General features: G+C 42.8%; 1 protein-coding gene across 1 annotated transcript in view; it reads left to right on the forward strand.

Moving 5' to 3' along the window:
• The window catches only part of LOC144583284 (uncharacterized), a 624,829-nt gene extending 616,525 nt beyond the window's left edge, over window positions 1-8,304 (forward strand). Inside the window, exons 2-3 of the mRNA XM_078376805.1 lie at window positions 2,412-3,614; window positions 8,275-8,304. Of these exons, the coding sequence (XP_078232931.1) occupies window positions 2,469-3,614; window positions 8,275-8,304 (1,176 nt within the window). The 5' untranslated portion in view covers window positions 2,412-2,468. The remainder of the gene's footprint in view (window positions 1-2,411; window positions 3,615-8,274) is intronic.
• The last annotated feature ends 11,945 nt before the right edge of the window (window positions 8,305-20,249 follow it).

The raw sequence follows: 20,249 nt of genomic DNA on the forward strand, positions 1-20,249 counted from the left end.
AATAAATAAATAAATAAGATTCCCTTTGCTTTCTGGCACCTTCCCAGTGACTGTGCCAAACGAAAAGCATACACACTAACAGCTAGCTGTGATTAAGTATTAAGAAATGACTGTAATTGTCATACTGGTTGAACTCTGATCTGTGGGAATGCCAGCAGGGAATGTCAGCAGCATATGGGAATCAGAGAACAGCTTGCACTTGGGAGTGGGCAAATACCCCTGGGCGTCACTGGCAGGCAGACTGGAGCCGCAGATAGCCTGTGGTGATGGGCACAACAGAGTTGAGTTAGCAGTTGAATGAAGAAGGCAAAGGTAGAAGACTGAAGCATGGCATACTTAGTACTGTGAGCAGAGTATGTCATTCTTTCTTAGAGGAGACTTCAGGGAAGCCCATAAATGGCAGGTTGACCTTAAGGAAAACAAGTATTCTACAGATACAAATTCCAGATGTGAGTGGTGTGGATTGATAATGTCTCCTGTCTGAGAGAATACTCTCTCATGGGGCACACTAGTTGGAAGGCAAGACAGCAGTCCCCCTACCACTTTGGCCAGACCTCCCCAAACAGACTCCTCAATCCTGCAAGACAAGGGATTTCAGTGCCACATGCTTCTGAAATTGTTTGCACCCAAGTCCCCTCAGTCTCTTCTTCCCCCACATCAGATGTGTATGTACTTGAAAGGGAGTAGAAAGGTGATTTTATTGAACACAAAAGAATTAAAATATAGCACAGATGCACAATGAGGTATCACTAATATGGCAAAGTACAGGCCTCAACAGAGGCAAATTTGTATGGCAGAGAGAGAGTTCAAAGGAAGGAACTTCCCCCAAATCACACACACATACATACACAAACACACACACAGGAAAGTAGGGGGGTAGATTGGGGAGCTACCAATGTGTGGGGAAAATACTCCCAGAAGATAGAGAAGTGTAACAAATTGAACTGAATCTGAGCAACTACAATAATATGGCTCCTGCATGTGTTCTAAATGAGTTCTTGTCAGGCTGGCTGTTAGAACCACTTAGTGATCATGTGCCTTGCCTTGCCTTGCGTTGTCTGTCTTCCCCACTTGGCTAATCCAGAGACAATGGGCCTAGAATAAGCAATTAAACAGGAAGAAGAAGAAGAGAAGATCTTTCTAGGATGTTTGTTTTCTCAGACCTCCAGACAATCCTTTTAGAAGAAAAACAGAAGGTGATTAAATTTATCTGGCCTCTCTCTAAAGAACAGCTATTCTGTAAGAAGACTCTTTGGCTGGGTAATCAGGGTTTCTATGTAATTTTGTGTCTACCAACAGGAATTTGACCAAACTTTGAGAAGCAGAGGAAGACAGGAGGGCCTGGCATGCTCTGTTCCATGGGGTCACAAAAAGTTGGGCACGACTTAATGACTAAACAACAACAACAAAATGTAATTTTGATGGGAGTCATTTAGAGCAATATAGCTACCATTTTCTCTTGGGGCTGGGGCTTGGCTCACCTTTAGACCCCTGAGGCTACTTCTGTTACATACAGCACTGATGTTACCTGTCTGTCATGGGTTTGGAGGGAAAGTTCCATCCTATGGGGAGTGGAAGGCGGGACATCAGGAGGAGGGGCTGTACTGTATATATATGTGATGCGTGTGTGGTGAAGTAGGGAGACGCTGGGATGTGACGAAGCAGCAGCTGGGAAGAAGAAGCTGGTGTGGGAGTCTGTGTGTCAGACAGGGTACTACTGTGTGTCAGAGTACCAACCTGATAGGTTCAGGTGTCTGTTGGTTAGCCAGAACTGATAGGTTCAGGGTCTGTGCTTCAAGTTAAGGGTTCTGTGTGAACCAACCTGTGTGTATGTATGAGTGAAACTAAGCCACGTTACTATATCTTATTCACCTGATCATTTTATTTTGCCTGTGTGTGATTTAAATAAACCTTGTTCTTTTATTGGTTAAAAATCCATCCCTGGTCTGTGTGACTTCTTATAGGGAATGGTTGGTGGCAGCTTAGTTAACGTGTGGCATATCCCAGTAGGTCTGGGTTTGTAACATTGATTGGTGTCCAGCGTGTGGGATACGACTGGTCCAGTTGTCCAGTGGTCCAGCAAAGCCTTGGCAAGTGTGCCCAGAGCAAGGGGGGTCTAGTCAGGGACAATCTGAGGCGCGTAGGTAATCTTCTAGGTGTACCTCACGGGGAGGTGCGCTAGTGGAAGAACGTGCCAACTGGGGAGACTAGATTAAGGTGCTCTGAGGCAGCCTGGTTTTGGCGGGAAAAAAGCTGAGGCAAAACTGTGAAATAGAAGTGAGCTAGCTTGCCAGCTGAGAGGCCCAGCAGAGGGGGGTAGGCTCTGGCTCGCAACTGTTGCAAGTTTAGTGCTGAAGGAACAGCAGCAAGCTCTAGAAGGCTGGTTCTGAGGCAAGAAGAAAAAAAAAAAGGTGGTCGTTTTATTTTGAGGCTTGACTTTTTAAAGCAGCCTGTTCTGAGGGGGGATTATGCCCTTGACTCGAAGCCAGATGGCAGAAATGGGTGAAGTGAAAGACCCCCAGGTGGACCAAGGTTCTGAGGATGAATTTGGCTCAGTGCAAGGTGCCAGCACGGGAGAGCAGAACCCAGAACTCAGAAAAATGCTCCTAGCCCAACAGCATGAACTGAGGGTGAGGGAAATGGAAATCAGAAGAAAAGAAAGAGATGAAATCAAACAGGCAGAGGCAGATGCCAGGAAAAGGGAAATAGCCATGAGGATGAAAGTGATGGAACTGAAACATCAAATTAGATTGGTACAATTAGAATTGGATTTCCTAAATAAGTTTATTAACAATTTATCAGGGGAAGAAATGTCACAGAAAGAAAAGTATGAGGCTCAGGTCAGACAAAGTGAGCAAGATTTTGAAAAATATAATCAGCAAAAAGACATTAAGTTAAAAGAAATCAGAGATAAGACTGAAGAAAAAGTAAAAGAGATAAAAGCTAGGGCTGAGGAAGGAAGGTTACAGATCAGGGCTGAGTTTGAGGCTAAGCAAAAGGAGCTAGAAAAGAAACCAAAAGAAGGCACACAGGTTAAGGCACAACGTCAAAACCTGAATTATTCTGAAGAAAACATGAGGGAAACATGGGACCCTAAGTACTCCAAAGGGTTAGTTCAGGGCCCGCCAAAAATGGGTGGCCATTCTGTTGATAAAACTTCTGGGCAGAGCCAGTCCAGGAACCAGATTTTGGAGGGAAAACCAAAATCAGAGGAGAAAGACTCCAAGTACAGCAGAAAATGTTATTTCTGTCAGGGAAAGGGCCATCTAATCTCAGAGTGTGAGAAATTAAAGCAGCTAAAAGGAATTGTGCCTCAGGATTCGAGTGGGACCAAGCCAAAAGCTGTGTTCTGTGTCCAGAAAGAGCAAGGCTCATTGTCACTGAGGGAGCCTGTTGCCATGGCTACTCAATCTGGAACAGCTACATCTGCTGATCAGGCTGAGGAAAATGGTCCTCTTGTAGAGGTCAGGCGCTGCCTGTTGGTGAGAACAGATTCTCAGTTGTTTGAAACAGCAGGGGTGGACGTAGGAATACTTGACCGTCAGTATAGGGGGCTGCGGGACACTTGTTCCCAGGTGACCCTGTGCCATCCAGATATCATTCCTAGGGAATATGTAATCCCGAATGAGAGCATAAAGGTAGCAGGGATTGAGGGGCAGATAATCTCACTGCCAGTCGCGGAGGTACCTGTCAACTTTCAAGGTTGGAGGGGAGTTTGGCGGCTAGCAATTTCATCGACTCTGCCAGCAGCCGTGCTCGTGGGAAATGACCTGGCTGAACATGTGAAACGGGTGCTAGTGATTACACGTTCACAAGCCACCACGGGGACAGTTCAGGGGGGTAATGATGAGCCAGAGACGGAAGCAGGTGGGGGGAGTTCAGAAGCTGTGGTGGAAACCTTAACCACAGACAGCAGATTTGGACAGGAGCAAAAGGCAGACGCCACTCTCCAAAAGTGTTTTGAACAGGTGACTGACGCCCAGTTAACACCTGAAACCCCAGTGAGATTTCTGGAGAAAAAGGGGGTTTTATATAGAGAGACCCTGAGGAATATCTCAAAAGGGGGAGATGGGATCAGAAGTCAGCTGGTGGTACCTGAAAAGTATCGCCCCATGATCTTACAAAGGGGGCACTCTGACATGTTTGCTGCACACTTAGGGGTGAACAAAACACAGCAGAGAATCACACAGAATTTTTACTGGCCTGACATAGGGAAGCAGATCAGGGAGTTCTGTAAACAATGTGATGTGTGTCAAAGGCAGGGGAATAGCCGCGACAGGACCAAAGCAAAGTTGTGCCCTTTGCCTGTGATTGACACGCCGTTCAAATGCATAGGGGTGGATATTGTGGGACCTTTGCCCAAGGCCACAAAGAGGGGGAACAGGTTCATTCTCACCATTGTGGACCATGCCACGAGGTACCCTGAAGCCATTCCCTTGACTAACATTGAAACTAACACAGTGGCAGATGCCTTGGTGGGGTATATGTCCAGGATGGGATTTGCCTCAGAAATAATCACAGATTTGGGCGCATTGTTTACATCAAAGCTCATGAAACGCTTATGGCAAATCTGTGGAATTAAGCACAAGGAAACCACTGCCTATCATCCTGAAAGTAATGGGTTAACTGAGAAGTTCAATGGGACTCTAATGCGCATGATTAGGGCTTACTTGGCAGAGAATCCAAACAATTGGGACCAGAAGCTGCAATCCCTTTTGTTTGCTTATCGATCAGTGCCTCAAGCCAGTACCGGGTTCAGTCCATTTGAACTTTTATTTGGGAGAAGGGTGAAAGGGCCCCTTGATTTGATCAAACAAAATTGGGAGCAGATCACCCAGGATGACCCACAAGACGTTGTGACATATATAGACACCTTAAGGAGTGACCTAAAGAGAAACCTAGAGCTAGCAGCAGAGACCCTGCAAGCTCAAAAGGTCAGAAAGAAAGCCTGGTGTGTCCAGAGAGCCGGGGAGAGGCGCTTTAATCCAGGGGAGGAAGTGCTTTGGCCTAGGCTCTGCAAAGAAAACAAACTGCAGCTGGGTAGCCCAGAAGTAAAGTGCTTGGGTCACATAGTAGGGGGAGGAGTGATAAAACCCCTGGAGGCCAAAATAGAAGCTGTTCGTGATTGGCCTAGACCCAACACCAAGAAAAAAGTCAAATCATTTCTTGGGTTGGTGGGCTACTACAGAAAGTTCATCCCGAGGTTTAGCGAGATTGCGGCTCCGCTGACCGATCTGACGAGGAAGAAGACTGATGACCGCATCCCGTGGACCAGCGACTGTGAGGAGGCGTTCCAGAGGTTGAAGCAGGCGCTAATCAACTATCCAGTGCTGCGTGCTCCAGACTTCGACCGGGAGTTCATCGTCTACACTGATGCGTCTAACAGCGGGGTAGGAGCAGTTCTGTGCCAGGAGGATGAGAATGGTGACCAGCATCCAGTGTCCTACCTGAGTAGGAAACTTCAAAAAGGTGAGAGACATTTGGCAATCGTGGAGAAGGAGTGTTTGGCCATAGTCTACGCGATCCAGAAGGCCAAGCCTTACATCTGGGGAAGACATTTTGTTCTGTGCACTGACCATTCACCACTGCAATGGTTAAAGACAATGAAAACCCACAATAGCAAACTTATGAGGTGGGCTTTAAACTTACAGGACTATGACTTTGAAGTGAAGGTGGTCAGAGGGTCAGTGAACTGTGTTGCTGACGCCTTGTCAAGAAGACCTGAAGAATGAAGACGGCGAAAGAACATGGACTATGTATATATATTGATGACAAAAAGTTAAATGTACCTGTTTTTTGAACTTGGTTTGTATGAATAAAGGTAAATTGATGTAATGTATATGGTAAATGTTTAAATGCCTAATTGCTATGGTTAACTTAGAATGTAAGTATAAGTAAGTATGATATGGTATGTATAACTGTTGTTGTGTGTTTTATCCAGGTTGTTTTTTGGGAAAAAGCACCTTAGCTTTCCCCCTACAAAACAACTTATAAAGAGGGGAGGTGTTACATACAGCACTGATGTTACCTGTCTGTCATGGGTTTGGAGGGAAAGTTCCATCCTATGGGGAGTGGAAGGCGGGACATCAGGAGGAGGGGCTGTACTGTATATATATGTGATGCGTGTGTGGTGAAGTAGGGAGACGCTGGGATGTGACGAAGCAGCAGCTGGGAAGAAGAAGCTGGTGTGGGAGTCTGTGTGTCAGACAGGGTACTACTGTGTGTCAGAGTACCAACCTGATAGGTTCAGGTGTCTGTTGGTTAGCCAGAACTGATAGGTTCAGGGTCTGTGCTTCAAGTTAAGGGTTCTGTGTGAACCAACCTGTGTGTATGTATGAGTGAAACTAAGCCACGTTACTATATCTTATTCACCTGATCATTTTATTTTGCCTGTGTGTGATTTAAATAAACCTTGTTCTTTTATTTGTTTAAAAATCCATCCCTGGTCTGTGTGACTTCTTATAGGGAATGGTTGGTGGCAGCTTAGTTAACGTGTGGCATATCCCAGTAGGTCTGGGTTTGTAACAACTTCTTCTCCCACATTGTTTTTTAACTGTAACAAATTTTCCAGTTACAACAGTCTGTGGCATGCACATACATGTCTAGGTGAGAGTGAGACTCAATGGGACTGTTGTACAAACTTGGCCTGTTTGGTAACACCCAGCTCTTGCCAGAATGTCTGTTGCCTTCATAATCTGGTTAAATAATTGCTTTACAAAATATTTTTGAATATATTTTTTCACAAGGTAGTTTCTTCAGACTCATAAAGAAATTCTGGGGACAATTTAGAGCTCAAGAAGTCTCTTGTACCTAAAAACAGGGGAGAAAACTCCCTATATGCCCAGTCTGTTGCATACTCATCAGATTATCCTTGGGACTGCAACTTGATTTTGCCATTGTGCATCATTTTTATATTTCACTTTCACTATGGAAGTCTTTCATATTTCTTTCTATCATCATTGAAGTATGTGGAGCCCACACACATAGAAGAGAGCATTATGACCCTTCTCTATCACTGCTTTCAATTTGGAAGTGGCAGTCTGAAGGAGATGCTGTTACATTCTGGAAGTCTTCCATATGAGCTACAACCCCACTTTTTCAGCTTCTCGTTCACATGGAGAGGTTATCTCAATAGATCTGCCTCCCATTCTTCAGACTGTCACTTCCATGTGCTAAAAACGAGGAGAGGGCAGAGCTGGTATGCTCCACTCAATGCATCTTAGATCTTTTTGCATGTTTAGGTAGGAATTCAATGAGCCTTAGTCTCAATTTTGTTGCATTTCTCTAAACACCATCTATTTTTGCTTTGCAATCTTTGCTTTATTCTTCTTGTTGTTTAGTCGTGTCCAACTCTTTGTGACCCCATGGACCAGAGTACACCAGGCCCTCCTGTCTTCCACTACCTCCCGGAGTTTGGTCAAATTCATGTTGGTAGCTTTGATGACATTGTCGAACCATCTCATCCTCTGTTGTCTCCCTTTCCTCTTGCCCTCACACTTTCTCAACATCAGGGTCTTTTTCAGGGAGTCTTCTCTTCTCATGAGATGGCCAAAGTACTGGAGCCCTTCAGGATCTGTCTTTCCAGTGAGCACTCAGGGTTGATTTCCTTAAAAATGGATAAGTTTGTTCTCCTTGCAGTCCAGGGGACTCTCAAGAGCCTCCTCCAGCACCACAATTCAAAAGCATCAATTCTTCAGCGGTCAGCCTTCTTTATGGTCCAGCTCTCACTTCCATACATCACTACAGGAAAAACCATAGCTTTGACTATTCGGACTTTTGTCAGCAAGGTGATATCTCTACTTTTTAAGATGTTGTCTAGTTTTGTCATCACTTTCCTCCCAAGAAACAGGCATCTTTTAATTTCATGGCTGCTGTCACCATCTGCAGTGATCATGGAGCCCAAGAAAGTAAAATCTGCCACTGCCTCCATATCTTCCCCTTCTATTTGCCAGGAGGTGATTGGACCAGTGATTATGATCTTAGTTTTTTTAATGTTGAGTTTCAGACCATTTTTGTGCTCTCCTCTTTCACCCTTATTACAAGGTTCTTTAAGTCTTCCTCACTTTCTGCCATCAGAGTGGTGTCATCTGCATATCTGAAGTTGTTGATATTTCTTCCGGCTATCTTAATTCCGGTTTGAGATTTATCCAGTCCAACCTTTCGCATGATGTAGCAAGGAGACAATATCCAATATCTTTGCTTTATACTGAGTTTCAAGTCTTTGTGTTTTGTTCCTTTATTGAAATTTGTAAAATTTTTGCACATCTTTTCTAGCGTGTAGATTTATTTAAGCATTTTAGCTAAGGTATGGACTTATGGATTTTCATCTAACATATATATTGATGTATAAATTTAAATTTCATTTACACATTTCCTAAAACATATTTGTCCATGCATCTTTTTAACTATATGCATTTTAGCTAATCACTTTCCAAACTTACATAGTTTTGTGTGAGTCTGTTTTCTCCAAAATGTCCTGTAAACCTCACAAATGTGCAAATTCTTGACAGAAATGTTTTTTTCCTCAACAAGTCATGAGAGATGTGAAAATGCTACTTTCTTCCCTAATGGCCAATCCAATGAAATAATTTCCCATCTCTTTGAAACTGCTGGAAATAATAGATGAACTATGTAGTAGGTGACATGATTTGTGATCTCAGAAGGGTGGGCAATAGAGCAAAAAAGAGAGAGATATAATGAAGAAGTTACTTTTTAAAAGAACAACTACCAGAATGCAAGGAATCACAGTATTCTTCAAGCTGGCTGGGATATTTTGGGGATCACCATTTTAAAAAGGTAAATTTTCCAAATTGTTGATCAGGTACACTGTAGTTTGATTTTAGCTGTCAGATCATCATGACTGTGCTTGTGTAAAAGTAACATGCAATGTAAAATGCTATATTTTGTCTGAAAACTAAAATCTCATGTTTAGGCAGAATGTAATCCTTTCCTTGCTTACATGGTCATCGGAAAGCTTGAAATGTGTCAGACAAGCTAAAAAGGATAAAGAACATCTTGGTCTAAAGGAGAGGGGATCACAAACTTATTTCATATTTGGCAGGTCCAGACATAATAATTGTAAAATGGTGCATAATACAACATTTAAACAGCACATGGGAAATAAATGTTGTGGTGTATTTGATAACCTGAGATAGTTATGCAGTGCCAATAATAACCAAGTCTGTTGGATAGGTTCCACTTGGAAGTCCTCCTTTGGGTCAGATCATTTAAATGAATGACAGCCGTACAAGGACATGATGCTTCTTTGCAGGCTGAATTTCATTCATGGTTTATAATTAAAATGTTTTCCAAACAGAATCCACAAAGCCTTGTCACAGATATTAGTATTTATCTTCTGACTCCTGGTAATTGGGCAATTTATTAGCAGAGTATTTGTTATTGACACAGCAATACGAACAGAAGGTAAGGATTATTTTGTGGATAACGGTGAAAATGCTTGATGGAAACTTTCATTCCAATTTTATTTGCTCTGTAGCAACCCAGATGAGAACCATTTGGAAAGTTATCCCCTCTTTCCCTGAGAAACTCCAAAGAGATAAACCCACAGGTACATTGGGAGTTACTTCAGATTGAAATGCTAATACCACTGATGCTTCTGAGGCCCCATGGATCTCACTGAGAACATTGTGGATCAAACTTGTTGTTGACTGCAGATGCTGAATGCATCAATAATGTTGTTGTTGTTGTTGTTGTTGTTGTTGATGATGATGATGATGATGATGATGATGATGATGATGATGATGATGATGATGATGATGATGATGAAAAGGGCAACAAGAATAGCATCAAAAATAAAAGGTGGGTCAGTGGTCAAAATCTATCATAGCAGTGAGTCCAAAAGGTGTACAGTCTTATTCACTGTTCTCTTGAATCTGGTGTTTGGCTTGGTTATCTTTTCTTTCTATTGAATTAGTGGGAAGGGGTGAAAGCTGATGGAAGATAAAGGGCTGATAAATAATGGGAACAGTATAGGCATGGGCTTAATTTAACCTTCTTATATGGTTTGCAGGGGTGGAACAATGATTATTTGAAAAAGAAAGGAGTTTTCCTCAGGATCTCTGTACTCTAATCCCTTTATCAGCCCCTCCACCTGTTGCAGTTTGCATTTTCACAGCAGCTGAATACTGACATTACATTTTAATGCCATCAGTCACACATTAAATGATTTCAGCATCTAACTCTATTGAGTCCAATACAGGACACATTGTTGATGGGAAAAAGAAAAGCTGCCATATTTCCCAAGCACTGTGCAGCTCTTCTTTAAAGTCAACTGATCTTTGTAATTTTCCTCAGAAAACAATATATGTTTGTTTCCTTATGTGGCCCATGAGCAGGAATGTCTCCTTTACATTTTTCCATGTTGCTTTCTACATATTGAAGGTGATGACAGATAGATATCTGGATAAGGAATTGGTGGCTGGTTCTATTATTGGATGCCCATAAGAAATTATAATAGCTTAATATGTGATAACAAAGCTCAAGGGTTGGAAGTGGGGTTGATATAAGTTGCACACTGAACTAATAGTAAAACTGAGGAAAATCCGAAGAAGTATTTGAGATTTTGGATCATATTTCAGTGTTATTTTATTGAGTTCGTGAAGTAATTAACAACTTTGGAACTTTCTGAAAGTGGTTCAGATGTGGATGATTTGAGTGGAAGTTTGGAAAGGATCCAGTCTTATTGCAAAATAAGTGGATGCACAGCTACTGTAGGAGAAATTGCTCCCTTATGCTGCCTGATAGATCCTGATAGAAAAGAGCAATGTAACCAAAATGCAAGCAACAGGAAAATCCATTGCAGTGGTTTGGTGACTGAGAAGAAAAACTTGTCCCTTTAAACTTCATCCTAAAGTACATTGGATCCTCAATTTAAGACAAGCCTCAATTACATTGTTATAGTGGAAGCAGAAGGAAGCAAAATCATCATTATCCTTAAGCTCCAAGTCATCACAAATGAGTAGACTCTGAAGAAATACAGTGTCACATCAAATGTGCTTTTAGGATGCAGTGCCACCCTACTCAGGCTTCTGTGGCCTCCTAACAATGGGGTGAGCTATGAAAACCCTAACAGCATGTTTCAAGAACTTTGGGAACTGGAGACCTGACTGGAGAGAGGTGTGAGAATGAGAACCCCATTCTGGAATCTAGTGGGGTTTAATGCTGGTCTCTAGAATGCCCCTTTCTTCAGAATCCTACTAGAGTTTGACATAAGTGAAATCACTTAAATTGCAGCTGTGAATGGAAGCTGATTAATGAGGTGCAACTGGCATCTCATTAATGACTGACACACAACGGGGCAAGCAGCCACCCCCTCATTAATTTGCTGCAGTTTGCCACTAGAGTTTTCAGATTATAATCTTTTAATTTTATCTATCTATCTATCTATCTATCTATCTATCTATCTATCTATCTATCTATCTATCTATCTATCTATCTATCTATCTATCTATCTATCTATCTATCTATCTATCTATCTATCTATCTGTCTGTCTGTCTGTCTGTCTGTCTGTCTGTCTGTCTGTCTGTCTGTCTGTCTATTTATTTATTTATTGGATTTCTATCCCGCCCATCAACTCTGGGTGGTTAATCCATATATTGGATTAATCCATATATTGTTTAATTTGTCTTTTAATATTTAACTTATTGTGTTTTTAACTGTGTGAATTTTAATGTAGTGAGCCACTTTGGGTCCCTTGTTGGGAGAAATGCGGCATCATCATCATTATCATCATAGTCACTATGGAGCATTCTATCCAGCAAGTTCTTAAAAGGCACCAATATATGATAGGCTAAATTTACCCTAAGAGTCATATTGAACTCTTGATAGGTAAAATGGAAAATGATGGGTTAAACTGAAAATGTTGACAATCACAAAGGATCTAGAGCATAGATGACTGAGTCAGATGCATTTTTATAGATCATTTTACCAGGGATGGGCAGCTGTGTCCCTTTGAATGTTGGCTGAAATTTTCCCCAGCCTTAGTAAACATTGCCAAAGGTGAAGGATAATGAGGTTTTCAGTCCAACAATGTCCAGAGAATCATAGCTCCCTTCCTCTTGTTCAGCAGAAGATCAACCAAACATGGTCAAACCAAATCCAATAATCTCACTGAATTGCCTTATCTCCCAAAATCTGAGTAGTCATCTGAGTTTTCTTCTTCATGTTATTCAGAAAGGCCAATAAAACAAATTTGGGAAAAGACATTGCAGTCTTTGACATTCATATCTGGGAATAAATCCCACTGAAATCAGTGGGATATATCACTGAGTAGACGTGCTTAATGTTGCAGTGCAAAAGAGTTCAAGAATACATTAATGATTTATAGCCCTGGCACATATACACTGAATTCACCTATAGCCACTGTCTTTCAAGCAGATATTTAATTGCGTTCCTGAGAGAGCAAAACAACTGCTTCAGAGCATCAGTTTAGAACTGCCACATCTGATTCCAAGAGGATGCAATTATTTCAGAGGATGCGAGCCCCCGCAAAGGGTAGTGGCATTCTGCACCATTACAGGGCAAAGCGCTCCCAACGTTTGACCTTCTTGCATTCCAGACTGTCAGTTTTGTTCAAAGTGACCTTTTATCCTGCAATTTGTTTGCCACTTGGTGTCAATCTCAGATTACCCTGACTCTCTTTCTCTGATCACAGAGCTGTTGCTAATGTCAACTCCCCACCTGAATCAGTGACTTAAGACATCATTTAAAATGTTTACAAACCATTAACTGTGCAGTAGCCTGAACTCAGTGGGGGAGAATATGCATTGTTTAACCTTTTATCGTAGGAGTTTTATATCACTTGAAATTTTAATATTTCAGAGGACAACTTATGGACAAACCTACCTTACTAGAGTGGTACAACATTCTTTTTCACAGGCAGATGAAAGAGGACAAAAGTGAACCTAGTCATAATGATTAGTAACAAGGCTTATCACTGTAGTTTACAGAAATAAGTGAGGAAAAGCAGAGTACCATAGCTTGTAACTAGTGGGAGAGAGAGGGAGGGAGGGACCTTCCCTAAATTTTGAAATGAGGCATTGACCTATTCTGGTCCATGGGAGGCCTTTCTTAACTGGCTAACCATGTGGATGGTGGGGAAAGTGTTTCTTCTGCAGGTGGCAGTGAAAGACATGTCCATGACCTGCATCATTGGAAGAGTTAAGCTGGTTACATCCGTGATTTCACAGTTTCTTGGTTTTCTAATTTTTACGTTCTCTTTGCTCAGAACAATTCTGATGATTTTTATGATTTTAATGGCAATGTATTCCAAATGTATAGGTGTGACAACCCCAGACCTACTGGAGTATGCCACACTTTAATTAAGCTGCCACCAACCATTCCCTATAAGAAGTCACACAGACCAGGAATGGATTTTTAACAAACAAAAGAACAAGATTTATTTAAATAACAAACAGGGAAAACAAAATGATCAGGTAAAGAAGATACTGTAACGTGGCTTAGTCTCAGTCATACATACATCAGATTGGTTCACACAGAACCCTTTAAAGTAAAGCACAGACCCTGAACCTATCAGTTCTGGCTACCTATAAAGAAACCTGAACCTATCAGGTAGGTACTAACTGACACACAGTTGTACTCAGTCTGACACACAGACTCCAACTCCTCACTCTCCACACAAGCTCCAGATATATATACAGTACAGCACCTCCCCCCTGATGTCCCGCCTTCCACTCCCCATAGGATGGAACTTTCCCTCCAAACCCATGACAGACAGGTACCATCAGTGCTGTATGTGACACCTCCCCTCTTTATAAGTTGTTTTGCAGGGGAAAAGCTAAAGTGCTTTTCTCCAAAAAAACAACCAGGATTAAAACACATCACAGTTAAACATTATAACACAATCCCATAACCCATACTTACACTCTAGGTTAAACATATCATTTAGGCATTTAAACATTCATATTTACAATACATTAAGTTACCTTTATTAATACAAACCAAGACTGATCAATAAACAGGTACAATTAACTTTCGGTCACCAAAATATACATAGTCCATATTTCTTCGCCGTCTTCACTCTTCGGGTCTTCTTGACAAGGCGTCAGCAACACAGTTCATTGACCCTCTGACCACCTTCACTTCAAAGTCAAAATCTTGCAGGTTTAAAGCCCACCTCATAAGTTTACTATTGTGGGTTTTCATTGTCTTTAACCACTGCAGTGGTGAGTGGTCAGTGCACAGAACAAAATGTCTTCCCCAGATGTAAGGTTTGGCCTTCTGAATCGCGTATACTAGGGCCAGGCACTCCTTTTCCACGGTCGCCAAATGTCTCTCACCTTTCTGGAGTTTCCTACTCAGGTAGGACACTGGATGCTGGTCACCATTTTCATCCTCCTGGCAAAGAACTGCTCCTACCCCGCTGTTAGACGCATCGGTGTAGATGATGAACTCCCGGTCGAAATCGGGAGCACGCAGCACTGGATAATTGATGAGCGCCTGCTTCAACCTCTGGAACGCCTCCTCACAGTCGCTGGTCCACAGGATGCGGTCATCAGTCTTCTTCCGTGTCAGATCGGTCAGCGGAGTCGCCATCTCGCTAAACCTCGGAATGAACTTTCTGTAGTAGCCCACCAACCCAAGAAATGATTTGACTTTTTTCTTGGTGTTGGGTCTGGGCCAATCACGAACGGCTTCTATCTTGGCCTCTAGGGGTTTGATCACTCCTCCCCCTACTATGTGACCCAAGTATTTTATTTCTGGGCTACCCAGCTGCAGTTTGTTCTCTTTGCCGGGCCTAGGCCAAAGCACTTCCTCCCCTGGGTTAAAGTGCCTCTCCCTGGCTTTCTGGTCATACCCGGTTTTCTGTCTAACCTTCTGAGCTTGCAGGTTCTCTGCTGCTAGCTCTAGGTTTCTCTTTAGGTCAGTCATTAAAGAGTCTATATATGTCACAACATCTTGTGGGTCATCCTGGGTGATCTGTTCCCAATTTTGTTTGATTAGATCAAGTGGCCCTTTCACCCTTCTCCCAAACAAAAGTTCAAACGGACTGAACCCGGTACTGGCTTGAGGCACTGATCGATAAGCAAACAAAAGGGATTGCAGCTTCTGGTCCCAATTGTTTGGATTCTCTGCCAAGTAAGCCCTAATCATGCGCATCAGAGTCCCATTGAACTTCTCTGTTAACCCATTACTTTCGGGGTGATAGGCAGTGGTTTCCTTGTGTTTAATTCCACAGATTTGCCATAACCGTTTCATGAGCTTCGATGTAAACAATGCGCCCAAATCTGTGATTATTTCTGAGGCAAATCCCATCCTGGACATATACCCCACCAAGGCATCTGCCACTGTGTTAGTTTCAATGTTAGTCAAGGGAATGGCTTCGGGGTACCTCGTGGCATGGTCCACAATGGTGAGAATGAACCGGTTCCCCCTCTTTGTGGCCTTGGGCAAAGGTCCCACAATATCCACTCCTATACATTTGAACGGGGTGTCAATCACCGGCAAAGGGCACAACTTCGCTTTGGTCCTGTCACGGTTATTCCCCTGCCTCTGACACACATCACATTTTTTACAGAACTCCTTGATCTGCTTCCCTATTTCAGGCCAGTAAAAATTCTGTGTGATTCTCTGCTGTGTTTTGTTCACCCCTAAGTGCGCAGCAAACATGTCAGAGTGCCCCCTTTGTAAGATCATGGGGCGATACTTTTCAGGTACCACTAGCTGACTTCTGATCCCATCTCCCCCTTTTGAGATATTCATCAGAGTCTCTCTATATAAAATTCCCTTTTTCTCACGAAATCTCGCTGTGGTTTCAGGTGTTAGCTGGGTGTCTGTCACCTGTTCAAAACACTTTCGGAGAGTGGCGTCTGCTTTTTGCTCTTGGCCAAACTTGCTGTCTGTGGTTAAGGTTTCTACCACAGCTTCAGAACTACCCTCATCTGCTTCCGCCTCGGGCCCTTCAGTACCCCCCTGAACTGTCCCCGTGGTGGCTTGTGAGCGTGTAATCACTAGCACCCGTTTCACATGTTCAGCCAGGTCATTTCCCATGAGCACGGCTGCTGGCAGAGTCGATGAAATCGCTAGCCGCCAAACTCCCCTCCAGCCTTGAAAGCTCACAGGTACCTCAGCTACTGGCAGTGAGATCACCTGCCCCTCAATCCCTGCCACCTTCAAGCTCTCATTTGGGATTATATACTCCCTAGGAATAATATCTGGATGGCCCAGGGTCACCTGGGAACAAGTATCCCTTAGCCCCCTATACTGATGGTCAAGTATTCCTACGTCCACCCCTGTGGTCTCAAACAATTGTGAATCTGTCCTCACTAGTAAGCAGCGCTTGACCTCTACAAGAGGACCATTTTCCCCAGCCTGATCAGCAGATGTAACTGTTCCAGATTGAGTAGCCATGGCAACAGGCTCCCTCAGTGGCAAGGAGCTTTGCTCTTTCTGGACACAGAACACAGCTTTTGGCTTGGTTCCACTCAAATCATGAGGCACATTTCCTTTTAGCTGCTTTAATTTCTCACACTCTGAGATTAGATGGCCCTTTCCTTGACAGAAATAACATTTTCTGCTGTACTTGGAGTCTTTCTCATCTGTTTTTGGTTTTCCCTCCAAAATCTGAGGTCTTTGTGGTTTCATGTCTGAGGGCTTCCCTTCAACATGGGCCCCTCCCCCTTGCTGGTTTTTCCCTGGTCCCTGAGAGTACTTGCTGTAGGTTTCTTTGGGTTTACCTACAGATTTCCCCTCAGCACCTAAGGGCTTTCTTATTTGGTAAATAAAATCTGCGATCTCTGCCGCTTCTGCCACTGATTTCGGTTTCCTCTCCCTCACCTGGAACTTCAGTTCCCCATGCAGGACTGAATAAAACTGTTCCAGCGCTATCAGGTCTTTGAGCTGCTGGAAGGTCTCTGTCCCCTCCTGAGACAGCCATTTCTCTAGCAACCTCACCAGTTGGGCCCCCACTTGGGTAAAAGTCTGCTCTGGTTTTTTTGTGAGCGACCTGAATCTTTGCCTCAGCTGTTCCGCATTTATCCCATGTCTGGCAAACACCAGTTTTTTAAACTCAGCGAAGTCTTTCATCAGTTCCACTGGCATCTCTGCATAGACTTCTGCCAGGCTGCCACTGATCAAAGATCGCATAATAGTCATCTTCTCAGTTTCCCTTACTGAGAAGTCCACAAACGCTCTTTCCACGAGGGAAAAGAACACCTCAGGGCAATCTCCCTTGTGGTACACAGGGAATTTCTTCAAGTCAGTTTTGGACAATTGGCCCACCTCAGAATCTCTATTGTTATTATTGTTCTGATTCATCATTTCCAATTTTCTTAACTCAAACGCCATCCTTTCTTTTCCCAGAGCAATTTTCTCTCTCTCTCTCTCTCTCATTCAAATTGTCTTTGTTTCTCTCTTTCCCTTTCCTCCATTTCCCTCATCCTCAGTTCATGCTGTTGGGCTAGGCGCATTTTTCTGAGTTCTGAGGTCAGTTCCCCCGTGCTCTCATCCTGCACTGAGCCAAATTCCTCCTCAGAACCTTGGTCTACCTGTGGGTCTCTTACTTCACCCATTTCCGCCATTTGGCTTCGAGTCAAGGCCATAATCCCCCCCCAGAACAGGCTGCCTTCAAAAGTCAAGCCTCAAAATAAAATGATGACTTTTTTTCATTTGCCTCAGGAACAGCCTTCTATAGATTGCTGCTGTTCCTTCAGCACTAACTTGCAACTGTTGCCAGGCAGAATCCACCCCCTCTGCTAGGCCTCTCAGCAGACAGGCTAGATCACTGTTACTTCACACAGCTTTGCCTCAGCTCTTTCCCGCCAAAACGGGTTGCCTCAGAGCTCCCTAATCTAGTCCCCAATCTGAGTTGGCACGTTCTTCCACTAGCGTACCTCCCTGTGAGGTAAGCCTAGAAGATTACCTACGCGCCCTCAGATTGTCCCTGACTAGACCCCCCTTGCTCTGGGCACACTTGCCAAGGCTTTGCTGGACCACTGGACAACTGGATCAGTCGTATCCCACACGCTGGACACCAATCAATGTGACAACCCCAGACCTACTGGAGTATGCCACACTTTAATTAAGCTGCCACCAACCATTCCCTATAAGAAGTCACGCAGACCAGGAATGGATTTTTAACAAACAAAAGAACAAGATTTATTTAAATAACAAACAGGGAAAACAAAATGATCAGGTAAAGAAGATACTGTAACGTGGCTTAGTCTCAATCATACATACATCAGATTGGTTCACACAGAACCCTTTAAAGTAAAGCACAGACCCTGAACCTATCAGTTCTGGCTACCTATAAAGAAACCTGAACCTATCAGGTAGGTACTAACTGACACACAGTTGTACTCAGTCTGACACACAGACTCCAACTCCTCACTCTCCACACAAGCTCCAGATATATATACAGTACAGCACCTCCCCCCTGATGTCCCGCCTTCCACTCCCCATAGGATGGAACTTTCCCTCCAAACCCATGACAGACAGGTACCATCAGTGCTGTATGTGACAATAGGTAGTTCAGCAATTTCATACTGGAGCATCCCTAAGAAATTCTGTTTTAGAAAAATAGGACCCATGATCCAATTGTTTACTTGAACTCGCACCTCTCTACATCCAGTCTGACAGATTATCACAACAAATAAACATTTTATAAGACAATTCTAAAAATAGGTGCAGCCTAAACAAAACATTATAACTTTGAAACCTCACTTCAGATCATATCATACTTGTTGAAAAGGAGATTTGACTATTGCTTTGTATTTGGGTGAGGTGTAGTTAACTGATGGAAAAAGGAGTCCGCTTCTGGAAATTTCCCTTGCATGGTGTCACTTTGTGAATGGTAGTAAGCACAAGAGAGTATTCTGTAGATCATCTTGACTGCTGCCATTGATATTGTTAACATTCAGGCTACCCTTAGCTATGTAAAGCTTAGCATTTTTTCCTGATGACAATGCAGCCATTTTATTATGCAATGGGTTATTTCTTGGTGTTTTGAATAGTGAATACAGAAGCACAATATCCCACACTCATAAATCAAGTTTTATTGATGAATTGAATCTCTCTATATATTCACTGACAGGTGTGAGAAGAGCGATGACTTGTGTCTTATTACACATACTCCCATCATTTCTTCTCCAGGACCTGATTTTCAAAGTGTGGATCTATTTCACCATGTACAACAAAAACAAAAACACAGCAAAATGTTGTGGGATGTTTTGGACTAACTGATTTATTTCTCTCTGAACTTTTGTAGATTACAAGTACAAGCCACTTTACCATACACATGAAGTACAATCTTTAAGATACAGGTTTTATATACACATACTGAAATCCAGCAGTAAGTCACAGCTAGACTAGGCCCATGTAGCATGCCGGATTAGATTCAAGTCATCCCCATTTATGGCTCATTGCCTTTGCCTCCAGGGCTGACATTTTGTATCTGGCTATGTTCCATCTGCTGTGATTTTATGCTGGATTTGGTTGGTAAACTTGTGATTTCTAATAAAATTCAAAATACAAACCTGAAAAGTAGTATTTGCCTACTCCTGAGGTAAAATCTTGAGCTTCTGAAGAGAAGCAAGGTTACCAGCTTTAACTATCCAACTATGTAAAGACAATAAGAAAACTAATGCACGTTCAAGTTAAAGACCTGTCTAGTTCAGGATTCTGGGCAAAGAATTGAAAAGCTCACAAGCAAGACATGAATGTAACCTCCTTATTAGTCAGACATGGATTGAAATTTGGTGCAATTATTACATTTGCAAGTTTGGACTACATTCGTTTAGCTGATTTTAAACAAATACACCTGCAATATTTACAAGGACATACATGAGACATACAACAATTCCTTCGTAACTTGCTGGGTTCCTGCTTCCCTTGTAATATATCATGACTGGAGAACTTTCCATGGCAAATTCATTTTTGGCATGTGCCAAAGACAACAATATATTGAGGAGCCAGTACATATAATTCTGAAGAAGAACATTCCATTAGTTGTGCCCAAGGCCAACAATGAGGCAGAGGTGTGCTTCCATTTGGACATATTGTACCACTCCATACATACCTGGTCTCAGTAGAGCTCTGAAGATGTTGGGCATGGTTAGTATTTGAGCAGAAGCCCCCAGTGATCAACAAAAATGTCCAGGTCTTGGAAACAATTCTCTCTTAAACTGCAGAGAATAAATAGGGTCACAGATGACAGTCCCAGACCAGATGGAACAGTGCTTGAATTTGGTATAGGCACTTTCCTAAGTTCTCA

Source organism: Pogona vitticeps, chromosome 5, assembly GCF_051106095.1.
Source record: "Pogona vitticeps strain Pit_001003342236 chromosome 5, PviZW2.1, whole genome shotgun sequence".
Classification (NCBI taxonomy): Eukaryota; Metazoa; Chordata; class Lepidosauria; order Squamata; family Agamidae; genus Pogona; species Pogona vitticeps.